Below are 14108 nucleotides of genomic sequence, written 5' to 3' on the forward strand. Positions count from 1 at the left end.
AAATACGTAACAAACAAACAAACAAACAAATAAGACCAGCAAGATGGCTTAGTAAAGGTGCTTGCTGCTAAGCCAGGTGATGACCAGGACCTTCATGGTAGCAGGAGAGAACTGACTCCTACCAAGTTGTCCTTTGACATGTGGAAACATATATCCCATATACACACACAAAACAAAGCAAAATGGTGCACCATGCCTGATGAATGGCAGTTTCCTTAGTCCTCCAGCTTCTACACATGTGTACACATAAGCACCTACATCCATACACACAGAGACACATGCACCTACATCCATACAAACATACATACACATACATACACACACATACACATACACACACACACATGCACCTATATCCATACAAACATACACACACACAGTAAGTTGTCTGACTACTAGAAATGCCTGGGCTGATTTTCCTTAGGGTGCATCAAGGTGGGTCTAAGGAAAGGTATTTAATGGGGTTAGTACAATGAAACTACAAAACTAATCATAAGAATGAACATTTACATATAAAGGAAGTCTGAAGGGAGAAAATAAAAGATAGAGAATATAAGCTAGCAGACCCCACACTTAATGCATTTTAACCAGAAAACTGTACATAGGTTACACTTAATTTTTTCACTTACAAAGTCATCTTCGCCTTCAGCCACCCCATAATTAGGCAGCACAGCTCCCTCCATTGTCGTACTCTTGAATACGCCTTTAATTTTGCTTCCTATTCTGCTGATTCCAAACGATTCTCCTCTTTTTTGTGTGCTTCTAAATATTAAACAAATACGCATCAGGTACATAGCAGATTACCAGCATCGACTACTATAGGCAATGCAGAGAAAAAGCTCCTAGCTTTGAATGGAAAGTTGGAGGAAGATCAACAAAGTTTGGAGTTTTCAGACACTGATTAAGTCTCAACATCCAGGAGTCAAAACTGTCAGAACATTTCAATTCTCTGTACCAATACATGAGACAAAGTTTACTGACAAACATTTGAAATTTAGCTAATGCTAACTTCAAAAGCTTAACTGAACGAAAATTTTTGAAAGATGATAGCCCCCTAGTGGTATATAGTTTTCATTACCACAGAATTTTGTCAAAATGTACATATGCATGAATCTGTCAATTTTTAAAAACTGTACATCTATTTAGAGCAGTGGTTCTCAACCTTCCTAATGCTGCAACCCTTTAATACAGTTTCTTATGTTGTGCTGACCCCCCCCATCTTAAATTATTTCCATTTGTACTTCATAACTGTAACTATGCTACCCTTATGAACTGTAATGTAAATATTATTGGATATAGAGGCTTGTCAAAGGGGTCGTGGTCCACAGGTTGAGAACCACTGACTTAAAGTGCTAAATCACTAAAATAATACAATACTAAATTATAAAACTATGATCTTCCCATTACATTTTTCAGATAAAGGTTAATGAAAAAAATAATTCACCTCTATGACAAATGTTAAAGTAAATTCGTTTTTATAGTCTCATATTCCAAAAGGAATCAGGTATAAAACAAATGCACTTAGTGTCAGTTATACAAAAAAAGGAAGAGAAAGAAAGAAAGAAAGAAAGAAAGAAGGAAGGAAGGAAGGAAGGAAGGAAGGAAGGAAGGAAGGAAAGAAAGAAAGAAAGAAAGAAAGAAAGAAAGAAAGAAAGAAAGAAAGAAAGAAAGAAAGAAAGAAAGAGAGAGAGAGAGAGAGAGAGAAAGAGAGAGAAAGAGAGAGAGAGAGAGAGGAAGGGAGATAGAGGGAGGGAGGGAAGGAAGAGAGGGAGGGAGGGAAGGAGGAAGGAAGGAAGGAAAGAAGGAAGGAAGGAAGGTGAGAAGAAAGGAAGCTGAGAAGGAAGGGAAGGAAGCAAGACAGACAGGCAGACAGACAGACGGATGCATGCATGTCAGGGAGAATGGTTAGCAGTGATGGGAGGAAGAAAAGCAGGCAGAGTGCCGAGGAAGCAGCCAGCTCTGCCATAAACATTAAACACTAGTTTTACAAATTTTTCAAAAGTCAATTTCCAAAAGCAGAAATAGCTAAAAAGAAAGAAGGAAAGAAAGACCAAAAGCAGCAAAAATGCGACCCATTAGAGCCAAATGCTCTGTTTCAGTAAACCAAACTGTAACTTTTATCTAATTTAAAATTTGAGTACTACCACCACCAAAGACCCAACAAGAGACTATTGTAAAACTTAACCATTTGCTTAGGATATCTAACTCAATGGAGCTATTATTCCTATATGAAAAATGTATCTACTGAAATAATTCAACAACTGGAGATATAAAAAAACATGGATCACGTTTCAAAGGTACCATGTTTACTGTAACAAGATTATTTCATGCATTGTCTTTGGAACAAATCAAACTTATTTTAAGGCTAGAAAACTATTAGTAAGTCGTAAATAGTACTAGAAACAAACTAGACTATTTTTATCTAAACAAACATACAGTTAAAAAGCAAAGCATGCAGATTTTTTTAAAAAGTAACAGTTTTAGGTATTATAAGCTCTGATGAACATATTTCCAGATGAAAATAAAAATACTAAAATCTCTAGCCCTTACATAGCCATTCCAGTCTCTAGAATTTAGAGTCTATAAAACAATATGGGTTTTGAACTACAGCTTTTTTCAAAGGTCTCATTTGTGATTATGCCTAGACCCACAGAAACACCATTATATTTACTTGGGGCAAAATAAATAAGTAAAAAGTAAAGCCCACAATTCTTTAATTACAAAGAATTCTAAAAATTATTCAGCAACCCTCCTTATCCCTTAAAGGGAGTTAACAACTCTTAAAAGATACTGGTAGATAAATAATAAAAATATCTTCATATTATCAGAACATTTTATTTCATAAGTACATGCTATTTCAAAAATATTCCTAAGAGCCGGGCAGTAGTGGTGTATACTTTTAATCCCAGCACTCAAGAGGCAGGTGACCTCTGAACTCAAGGCCAGCCTGGTTTAGAGAACAAGTTTCAGGACAGCCAGGGTTACAGAGAGAAATCAGGGGGGTTGCAGGGAGGGGGTGTTTCTAAATCCAAAATAGAAATTCACTTTAAAAATTTATCCTAAATAATTCATATAAAGGCATTCATATTTTTCCTTTTTAGTTGCACCTAGGTTGCCTGAGGTGAACTCTCTAGATTAAAACAGACAATTCATGCTGGGAAAAAAAAAATCACATGCTCAAGACTTACCGGAAATCATCCAAACTTAGGCTACCTCTGCAATATCAAATATGTGAGGTTATACGAGGAGAGGAGGAGAGAGAAAGCCCAGATATTAAATAGGTTTCACTTTATAATTCAAAATCAAATTTAAAAGCTTCAAAGTTATACAAGTGTGAAGGAATCCTTATCAATAACACGATACAGGGAAAAAAACAGCACACAGCTGTTTGGGTATTTGTGATCTAGATTATGAATGTCTTTGAAAACAGTATGCTGGGAAATCATTCAGCATGTTCTTTCCCTTAGATGTGCCATGTGGCACAGCACAAACAGAGAGACTAAACTAACCAGAGAAGGTCAGATCTTCAGTACAGAACTGTGTCCATGTTAGGCGCACTCATTCATGAGGCTTAGCACATTTTAGCCTGAGGTAAAATGAGTGTTTTCCCAGGCATGGTGCCTCATGCCTGTGCCTAGGATGTATCCTAGCACTTGTGTAGTTTGAGTCTAGCCTAGGCTGCACAGTAAGCTCTTGTCTCATACATACAACAGAATGTTGGGCGGGGGCGGGGGGCCATTAAGGACGTCAGTAGTAATATTGCTTGCCTAATACGCAGATGCCCTTGACTCAATCCCAAACAAACAAACACAACTTTTTAAAGAAATCTTTTTTTTTTAAAGATTTATTTATTTATTTATTATATGTAAGTACACTGTAGCTGTCTTCAGACACACCAGAAGAGGGCATCAGATCTCATTACGGGTGGTTGTGAGCCACCATGTGGTTGCTGGGATTTGAACTTCGGACCTTTGGAAGAGCAGTCGGGTGCTCTTACCCACTGAGCCATCTCACCAGCCCTTAAAGAAATCTTGAAGCTAAAAAATATATTCCTAAGGAGTTGTACTTTGAATACACAATAAAGTGGGTCAGACTTAGCTATATGCAGTAAACATTTACTTTTAAAGTACAAGTAAATAAAACGTAAACAAACCAAAAAAATAAAATCGTCTTTAAATGCTTTAAGCCATTTAACAGCAAACTGGATACTCTAAATTTCCAATTAAAGGAGGTTAGCAAACTCTTCTAATGATTAGGTATCAGAGAAGAGGCCTCTTAAGTGTGACTGCTAACATTAAAGTTAAGTAAATACAGAGAAAAACATACTTTAAGTGGCTGTATTAGTATCTATATGTCCAACCTGCCTTTTTTATATTTTAAAACTATGAAAAGGTATACAAAAGATACCGGGTGCCCTTAAAAAGGCAGAGAGAGCTTTCCAGCGCTGAAGCTGGAGCCTTTGACTTACAGTCATCTAGCGGGTGGGTTTTATTTAGGCAAACAATGAAAAAGACTACAATGCCATCAGAAAATAGCAACAGCAGGTTAAAACCAGTACACACCCAGAGGTAAACTGCTCACCTGTTGAATTTGGAATTGCGTGTGGGCGATTCTGCACCTCTTAAAAGTTGCCTAAAATACTTCAAAACAACAAGACAAATTAGGATTAACAAACCCAGTACCTGACATTGAAATACACTACTTTATCTTACTTAATCTTGCTTTTTTACATTTATTTTGCTACTTAGATCTCGGCCCCAACACTGTCCGAGCCACTCTGAAGAAGTGAAGAAGAAGCCCGGCTCACCTCATCACTGTGGCAGAACATGGGGGTGAACACGCTCTCCAACAGGGAAAGGACGTGCTCGTATGCTTCAAAAAGACACCTCATCGTTTGCAGCTTCACAACATCTACGTACGGGCCTTCAGCAACTATTTAAACAATCCAATTGTACAAGTTATTGCTGAGTAACAGAAAGGTAACAATTCATTTAAATTTCACTATGCGAAATGAACATACAAACTATGTTTAGTAGAAACTCCTACAGAAGAAATCTTACTCAACAAATGGTGCTGGCACAACTGGTTGTTAACATGTAGAAGAATGCGAATCGATCCATTCCTATCTCCTTGTACTAAGGTCAAGTCTAAGTTGATCAAGGAACTTCACATAAAACCAGAGACACTGAAACTTATAGAGGAGAAAGTGGGGAAAAGCCTTGAAGATATGGGCACAGGGGAAAAATTCCTGAATAGAACAGTAATGGCTTGTGCTGTAAGATCGAGAATTGACAAGTGGGACCTCATGAAACTACAAAGCTTCTGCAAGGCTAAAGACACCATCAATAAGACAAAAAAACCACCAACAGATTGGGAAAGGATCTTCACCTATCCTAAATCAGATAAGGGACTAATATCCAATATATATAAAGAACTCAAGAAGGTGGACTCCAGAAAGTCAAATAACCCCATTAAAAAATGGGGCTCAGAACTGAACAAAGAATTCTCACCTGAGGAATACCGAATGGCAGAGAAACACCTGAAAAAATGTTCAACATCCTTAATCATCAGGGAAATGCAAATCAAAACAACCCTGAGATTCCACCTCACACCAGTCAGAATGGCTAAGATCAAAAATTCAGGTGACAGCAGTTGCTGGCGAGGATGTGGAGAAAGAGGAACACTCCTCCATTGTTGGTGGGATTGCAAGCTTGTACAACCACTCTGGAAATCAGTCTGGCGGTTCCTCAGAAAATTGGACATAGTACTACCGGAGGATCCAGCAATACCTCTCCTGGGCATATATCCAGAAGATGTCCCAACCGGCAAAAAGGACACATGTTCCACTATGTTCATAGCAGCCCTATTTATAATAGCCAGAAGCTGGAAAGAACCCAGATGTCCCTCAACAGAGGAATGGATACAGAAATTATGGTACATTTACACAATGGAGTACTACTCAGCTATTAAAAAGAATGAATTTATGAAATTCCTAGCCAAATGGATGGACCTGGAGGGCATCATCTTGAGTGAAGTAACACAATCACAAAAGAACTCACACAATATGTATTCATTGATAAGTGGATATTAGCCCAAAACTTAGGATACCCAAGATATAAGATACAATTTGATAAACGCATGAAACTCAAGAAGAATGAAGACCAAAGTGTGGACACTGTGCACCTTCTTAGAATTGGGAACAAAACACCCAGGGAAGGAGTTACAGAGACAAAGTTCGTAGCTGTGATGAAAGGATGGACCATTTAGAGACTGCTGTATCCAGGGATCCGTCCCATAATCAGCTTCTAAACGCTGACACCATTGCATACACTAGCAAGATTTTGCTGAAAGGACCCAAATATAGCTGTCTCTTGTGAGACGATGCCGGGGCCTAGCAAACACAGGAGTGGATGTTCACAGTCAGCTATTGGATGTATCACAGGGCTCCCAATGGAGAAGCTAGAGAAAGTACCCAAGGAGCTAAAGGGATCTGCAACCCTATTGTTGGAACAACATGATGTACTAACCAGAACCCTGGAGCTCTTGTCTCTAGCTGCATATGTATCGAAAGATGGCCTAGTCGGCCATCAATGGAAAGAGAGGCCCATTGGACTTGCAAACTTTATATGCCCCAATATAGGGGAATGCCAGGGCCAAAAGAATGGGAATGGGTGGGTAGGGAATTGGGGGCGGGGGGAGGGTATGTGGGACTTTTGGGATAGCATTGGAAATGTAATTGAGGAAAATACGTAATAAAAAAATTTTAAAAAAGAAAAAAAAAAAAAAAAAGAAATCTTACTAGAATGGGAAATGAGAAAGATTTACCTCCAGCTCTGAGAAACATTAGTTATGTGAATTGTTTTATCTTATGGACTCTTTTGAGTGTCAGGGTCCCACTAAGCAGCCAGACTCAACTGGAATTTCCTTGTAGGATAGGCTGTCCTTGAACCCATGATCTTCCTGCCTCCACCTCCAAGTGCTAAGATTACAGGCATCCACCTTCATGCCTGCTTCAGTTATATTTATAGTGAACACTTCTTTTTCTCAAAGCTTTAATCTTGTCAGTAAAATATGTAAAAAAAAAAAGAAAGAAAGAAAGAAAGAAAGAAAGAAAGAAAGAAAGAAAGAAAGAAAGAAAGAAAATGTCTTAACTAAGAAAGTTAATAAAAGGTCCTAAGTATTTTTTTAAAGCATCTTAACAGCTGCTGGAATGACTAAAAGATACATGAAGCGCTCAAGAGTGCGTAACTACTCTTGCAAAGGACTGGAGTTCAGTTACCAAAACCCATGTTGGCAGCTCACAACCATCAGCACTAGAGGGCTCTAAAGCCTCTGCCCTTCAAGGACACCTGCACACATATACACACTCGAACACACACACACACACACACACACACTTGAAAATAATTATTCAAGCAATAAAAAGTGCCAGGAGTGGTGACTCATGCTTTTAATCCCAGCACTGGGGAAGCAGAGACAGACAAGTCTCTGAGTTTGAGACCAACCTGGTCTATAAAGTGAATTCCAGGCTACCCAGGGATACATAGTGAGAGGCTCCTCCCTCAAACAAACAACTGTATAAATTAATCTTTTTTAAAAGTAGAAAAAGAGACATGAAGAAAACGCAGCAGACAGGAACAATGCCGACCACCCATGCACTGTCCTCTCTGACTTACTTCTTTGAATCTCTTCTACAATGAAGGGATCAAACCGAATTTTGTCAATGCTTTCATCCAAGCAGTATGTTTTATAAATCTTCTGCAATTCCTCATGTAGAGATAGCATTTCATCATTTGATAACTCTGGACGCAAAATTCTATCATTAAATTCCTCTAACAAATCAGAGAGAGATTAAGAAAAAAAGTTAATATAAATGCTTTCATGAAAACTTCATATTCTTATTCTAACTAGAAGCAGAAAATATAATCAAATTATTATTTTAAACTTTTAGAAAAGGACTTGAGAGTAGAATACTCAGATAAAAAACAAATTCAGCCAGGAAGTGGTGGTGCAGGCCTTTAGTCCCAGCACTTGGGAGGCAGAGGCAGGTGGATTTCTGAGTTCGAGGCCAGCCTGGTCTACAGAGTGAGTTACAGGACAGCCAGGGCTACACAGAGAAACCCTGTCTTGAAAAAACAAAAACAAAAAAAAAAAACAGATACAAAAACAAACAAAAACCCAAATTCAACAAGATTTTTATGTTAATATAAAATATATAAACATGGCTAGCAATACAAATTTGCTACAACAGACTAGTAGGCATATTTGTAATATTTTCTATAAAGAACATATTAGATTAGTTTCTCATACCAAAGATCTGTCAAGATTGTAAAATCTGATTGCTCACTAAGTGATAATGACAATCCCGCTCGGAAAGCTTCTCACAGATCCAATGCGCCATGGTATTCCAGCTTGGCACTACTAACAGAATGCTGGCCGAGCGGTGCTGATTTGGACTGTGAGATCTTTCACACAGCACCACCACACTGGATTTTTAGAGGTTCTTTTCTGCTACTAGGATCTGACTGCAGGCAATGATAAGGTCATGCCCCACCTAGAAAGGACTAGACAGCTGGAGAAGCTCCGTCACCCGAGATCTCTAGCATAAAATGTCGTCTGGACAGCAGATCTGCTCTAAACAGTCACAGCACTAGCAAGCATGGTGACGTCACTGGTGAAACGCAGAGGAAGCCTCACCGACTGTCAGACAGAACTGCAGGACGTGCACGGCCCCTTCTTGTTTCAGGAAGTTCATAAAGCGGAACAAAAGGTCCTGCTGTTCTCTGATTTGTTTCAGCTCTAACTTCAGCACCTTGTCGCAACATGAGAGGAAGAGTAAGTGAAAGATACATGAATGTATTTTAAAACCGTTATCTCCAAAACAGTAATGCTGAAAACACTCACAGATGGTTTTTTATTTCTAGGTTCTGCAAATTTCTGCAGGAATGGAACCAAAGGGGAAGCTGGTTCAGTTGCTTTTTCAGGCTTGGAAGAAACAGAATTATCAATTCAGTAAAATTCGCACTAGAGTTGGTACATACAGTTCAAACAAAGCAGTTCCAAGTGTCGCACGCAGTACGCTCAATACTCACAGGGCTGTCGTCTATGAAGATGATAAGCAAATGATTGACAGTATCCTAATGGGACGTAAGAAGCACAGGTCAGAATAACCCCACTGTCATGTTCTGCCAAGAATTCTCAGAACTTTCACATTATCAAGTTTGCTAGAAAAACAAGCAGCACAGTGACTGGCTAAATATCTGTATCTGTGTGTTACAGAAGGACTCATAAAGAACTACAATCAAACCAAAGTCAGAACTGTTGAAAGTGTCCATCCAAGAACAAATAAATAAGCAAAATGTGACACACACTTAGAACGGATTACTACTGAGACTTGGCAAGGAAAGGACTACCAAAACATTCCTCTGCCGAGGAATTACTGTTTATGGGTGTAGAATTTACAGGATTTTCATTTTGTTAAGACCAACACTTTGGAAGGTGATGGTGATGGTCACTCAAATAGGCACATGTTTCAAAACAATGTACTATACACACAAAATGGCTAAACAGTAATTCAAGAGTATTTTATAAAAAAAAAAAAAAAAAAAAAGAAAGAAAGAAAAAGAAAAGAAAAAAATGTAATCTTACTGGATCAGCTAGGAAGTCCAAAGAAGGAAGAAGCACAGAACCAGACAGGATCTCTCTTATGAGTAATGTCAGGGACCTGGAAACAGAAGTAATAATTCTGTCATCAGTGACCTGCACAAGTTCCTCATTGTCAAGTACTTCTGAACTAACTAAAGACCCCACGGAAATGAAATTATGGGGATGGATATGGTAGCACATGCCTTTAACCCCAGCACTGGAGAGGCAGAAGCAATTGGATCTTAGTTCAAGGCCAGCCTGATCTACACAGCAAGTTCCAGGTCAGCTACAGGCTGTACTATGAAACCCTGTAGGAAGGTAGGTAGGTAAGCAGGTAGGTAGATAGAAAAGAAAGAAAAAAGGAAAGGAAAGGAAAGGAAAGGTAAGGTAAGATTATGGAGCTGGGAATGTAGTTCAGTGGAAGAGCGCTTGTCTTATGTGGCTGTTTAGGATCCTCCCCTATGTACACACTTATCTATCCAAAAAACTCAGATTAAAATTCAGTGGGACCAGGAAGGGTCGTACGGTTCTGCATTTTTAGCAAGTGTCCAGATGTTTCTGCTGCAGCATCACACACTTGGACTTGTGCTCTTCATTTGCTAAAAGTACCCACTGTTTAAAGGAAATGAGCGCTCTCTTACAAGAGGGAGCAGGAAGACATCAGAGCACTGTTCCTTCTCGAATCTTTGCTAGCTTTATAAGTTCACGTTTACAGGCTGGAGATGTAGTTGAGAGACTGAGTAGCATGTACAAGGTCCCGGGTTTGCTCCTTAACACACACACCAAAAAACTGTGTATGTATGGTATATCCAACAGCATGCGCCCTAAGACTAAGGACAATTTAACTGGCAACACAAATGAGACTACAGATTTCTTTATGAAGGAGGAGCTCAGTATGTTTCCCAGGGTGGATTTTCATATCTGCACTCTGCTCAGGCACCTACATAGATAAGATTACAGCGGCATATCCAGCTAGACAGCTTGATCGAAACACTAAAATACCTCTACCAACATGCACTGCTATATCGTCTAATGATTAAATATTTGCAAGTGCATCACTGAGCTGAGCATGGTGACACAGACCTACAATCCTAACATGGGAGACAAAGCAGGCGGGAAACACTATGCAGCATGGCCCTGTCTCAATGAACGGAAAGAAAGAGAGGGAGAGCGGACAGAGGAGAGAGGAGAGAATGAGCCACAATTTTTCCCTCTAAATTGTTTTTTTTTTTTTACTGTAAATTACAATCTAAGAACTATCAGGATAAGGGTAATGAAGTAACTTATGGGCAAAATCCACGTATACTTCTCTAGAAGAAGGGGGAATGGAGGGAAGGACCCCTAATTATCCTTTCCAGCTGGACAGCTCAAAACCCAAACTTGTCTGCAAAGTATGCTCAAAGTGTTTCTGTCTATAAGAATCATAGTATGCATGTCTTTAAAAAGGAACATCAAGAAAATAAAGCAGAAATATTTCAAATAAAATTAAGTATATTCATTTATTTAACTGTGACTTCTACAATCAGTTTTTAATAACAAATTCTAAGGCCAAATAACAAATACTCAGCACCTAAATTGGCATTTTAACATCTGACCAATTTATTCTCAAGTGAAAAACTACTCATACCATAAATTTATACCAAGTTTTAGTGAAGCCTTATTATAATAAAACAGCAATATACATGCTATATGTATATGCTATATAGATATATTCACTATATACATATACAAATACTACTATGATATCTTCTAGTGCATTTATACCTGCAGTCTGTTGCTTTAGGAGGCAAAATATAAGGAAAAAGTAACTCAGTAAGTTTCCTTAAATACTGTAACTCATCTCTTCGACTTCTCAGGGCCACATGAAGCTCTGGACCATATTCTTCTAAAGCAGCTTGTTGTAAATACTCCGTGTTCTTTACTGTAAATAACAATAAAAACTATTGGATGAGTTATGATATATTAAATTACTTCATTTGCATTAGCATACAGAACATGTAAGCTCATTCCTCTCCTGGCCCCTGCTTTCTGAATAGAAATGGAAAATTTTACAGAAATAAGACATAAAGAAAGACTTTCTCCTCTTCCATGAACTTACTTACGGCAGTGGTTTGAATAGGGATGACCCCATAGGCTCATAAATTAGAATGTTTGTTCATTAGGGAATGGTAATACTTGACAGAAATTAGGAGGGGTGGCCTTGTTAAAGTAGGTGTGCCTTGTGAGAAGTGTCACTGGGAGGGGCTTTAAGGTTTCAATACTTAAGCCAGGCCCAGTGTCTCTTTCTCTTCCTGCTCCCTGCCAGTCCACATGTAGAACTCTCAGCTCCCTCTCCAGCACCGTGCTTCCTGCCACGGTGGAAATGGACCTCTGAAACTGTAAGCCAATCCCAATAAAATGTTTTCCTGTATGAGAGGCTGTGGTCCTAGTGTCTCTTCACAGCAATAGAACATTACTAAGACACTTTTTTTTTGGAATAAATTCATTTTCTGAGTCTTTTTCCCTGAGCAAATAAGAATTTAGACTCATGACTTCTATATTATATACTAACAAATGACTTAATTGGGGCAAGGGGAACTATAGAAAATGTGTCCTAGTAGACACAAGAGTTATTCCTTCCTGTTTTTATATCAATATTATCCAGACAACCGCTAAGAGTATGGAAGAAAGTGGCTTCTCCAGCTAGTATCACGTTTTTTAGCCAGATCACAGTATACAGAAAGGATAATTGAGTAGTCAAAAGTAACCATTGAAAAGATGAAGGAGAGTCTTAGCTCTTCATTGCTTATAAACCAGTCTGTCATTAACCTCCAGAAGATAGTTAGGATGTTTGAGGGGGAGTCTAGTAAGATAGAAGAAGACAAATCTAGTTTTCTTGTTGTGTAATTGTCACTGTAATATTGAAGTTATGTGGCTTTCTGAAACGTATTATTCAGAAAAATATGAGAGGCATTTGTTTTCATATGTTAAACTTTGTCATGCTAGGGTAAAATCTTAAGTTGGAAGAATAATTTATTACAGACTTTTGATGAAGGGAAGAAATTAATTATGTTTCTGGAAGACTGTCTATAAATAATCAAAATATTTAAATAGAATATATTTGATGTGATATTAAAAAGCTACTGAATGTTGTGGAAGATAAGAAACGTCTAGTCAAGTAAAAAGTTGGCCTATTTAAAACAACAACAACAACAAAGAAACCAGTCTGAAACAGATGTGATTCTGACAGACACTAAGGAAAGGTCAAGCCTACTGACACTTTGTCCTATGCTTCCTCTGACAGTAAAGTACTCTTATGAGACTGCTACAAAGATGCTACCTCTTGTCTACTCTGTGCCAGTAAAGTCAAGCAAATGTTAGTGTAAGTTTCAGTCAGGCACGGTGACTTGTACTTGCAATGCATGGAAGGTAAAGGCAAGAGAATCAGCAGTTATCTGCATTGGTTACATAGCAAGTTCAAACCCAGCCTGAGCTACAGAAGACCCTGTCTCAAATTAAACCAACCAAATAAAAAAATTACTATTAAGTTCTATAGATGCAAAATCTTTTAAGCTCATTCATTTTAAGAATGTTTTAAGGATAGAGTAATTTTTACTTATGTGGCTGGGGCCCAAAGAATGCAGAAGAGGGCATTGGATACCCTGGGATTGAAGTTCAAGATGACCAGGAGCTACTCTGTGGGTGCTTGGAATTGAACCTAATTCCTCAGAAGAGCAGCCAGTGTTCTTAACCTCTAAGCCATCTCTCTTGGTAAGATTCTCCTTTAAAATACTTATATTTACTATGTTTAGAATATATGTATATGTATGTGCTTGTGGGTGTGTGCACATAAGTACAGATGCCTCCAAAGTCCAGAACAGGACCTTGAAGTCCCTGGCACTAAGCATCAAGTGGGAAGCCACCTGACATGGTTAATGAGAACTTAACTTGTGTCCTCTAAAAAGGTCAGTATGTGCTCTTAGTTACTGTGCCACCTCTCCAGCCCAAGGGTAAAATTATTTTTGTTGCTGTTGTTTTCAGACAATATTTCACTATGTAGTCTTGGCTGCCTATGTAGACCAGACTGGCTTCAAACTCACAGAGATCCCCCTGCTTCAACCTTCTGGGTGCTAAAACTTAAAGTGTACACTACCACACCCAGCTCCCAGCTGTATAATTCTTACCTGATGCAAGAACACAGAATAATTTTAAATGCAAAACCAATAGTTTTATTTATATATTAATCAAATCTACTTACAGCACAATTTCACAAAATAGGCACTAGCTAAATTAATTGAGGTCGTGAGGAATGGAAAAACGGCTTCGTGCTCAAATAAGGGCACACTTCAAGCTGTTTTTCCATTGCAAAACACTCAGAGCTGTCCCTTACAACAAGGCTTTTGAAGTGAAATGCAAACAGTAATACTGAAGAAATACAAGCTGTTTGTATACAGTCACCTATGCAGAATGGTACTCTTCCTAGT

At 38.4% G+C, this 14108-nt stretch overlaps 1 protein-coding gene across 3 annotated transcripts in view; it reads right to left on the reverse strand.

The window, feature by feature from the left end:
• Snx14 (sorting nexin 14) overlaps window positions 1-14108 on the reverse strand; it is a 68938-nt gene that overhangs the window by 21598 nt on the left and 33232 nt on the right. For 2 of the 3 annotated variants that reach the window (XM_085827827.1, XM_085827825.1), the window contains exons 8-17: window positions 11410-11566; window positions 9649-9724; window positions 9093-9137; window positions 8905-8985; window positions 8698-8812; window positions 7677-7832; window positions 4808-4932; window positions 4582-4640; window positions 3189-3215; window positions 630-762 (exon numbers count right to left, since the gene is read on the reverse strand). In XM_085827827.1, the coding sequence (XP_085683953.1) occupies window positions 630-762; window positions 3189-3215; window positions 4582-4640; window positions 4808-4932; window positions 7677-7832; window positions 8698-8812; window positions 8905-8985; window positions 9093-9137; window positions 9649-9724; window positions 11410-11566 (974 nt within the window). The remainder of the gene's footprint in view (window positions 1-629; window positions 763-3188; window positions 3216-4581; window positions 4641-4807; window positions 4933-7676; window positions 7833-8697; window positions 8813-8904; window positions 8986-9092; window positions 9138-9648; window positions 9725-11409; window positions 11567-14108) is intronic. The other variant, XM_085827826.1, reaches the window with a different exon arrangement.

This window comes from Mus caroli, unplaced genomic scaffold, assembly GCF_978045245.1.
Source record: "Mus caroli unplaced genomic scaffold, Mus_caroli_1 scaffold_11, whole genome shotgun sequence".
Taxonomy (NCBI): domain Eukaryota; kingdom Metazoa; phylum Chordata; class Mammalia; order Rodentia; family Muridae; genus Mus; species Mus caroli.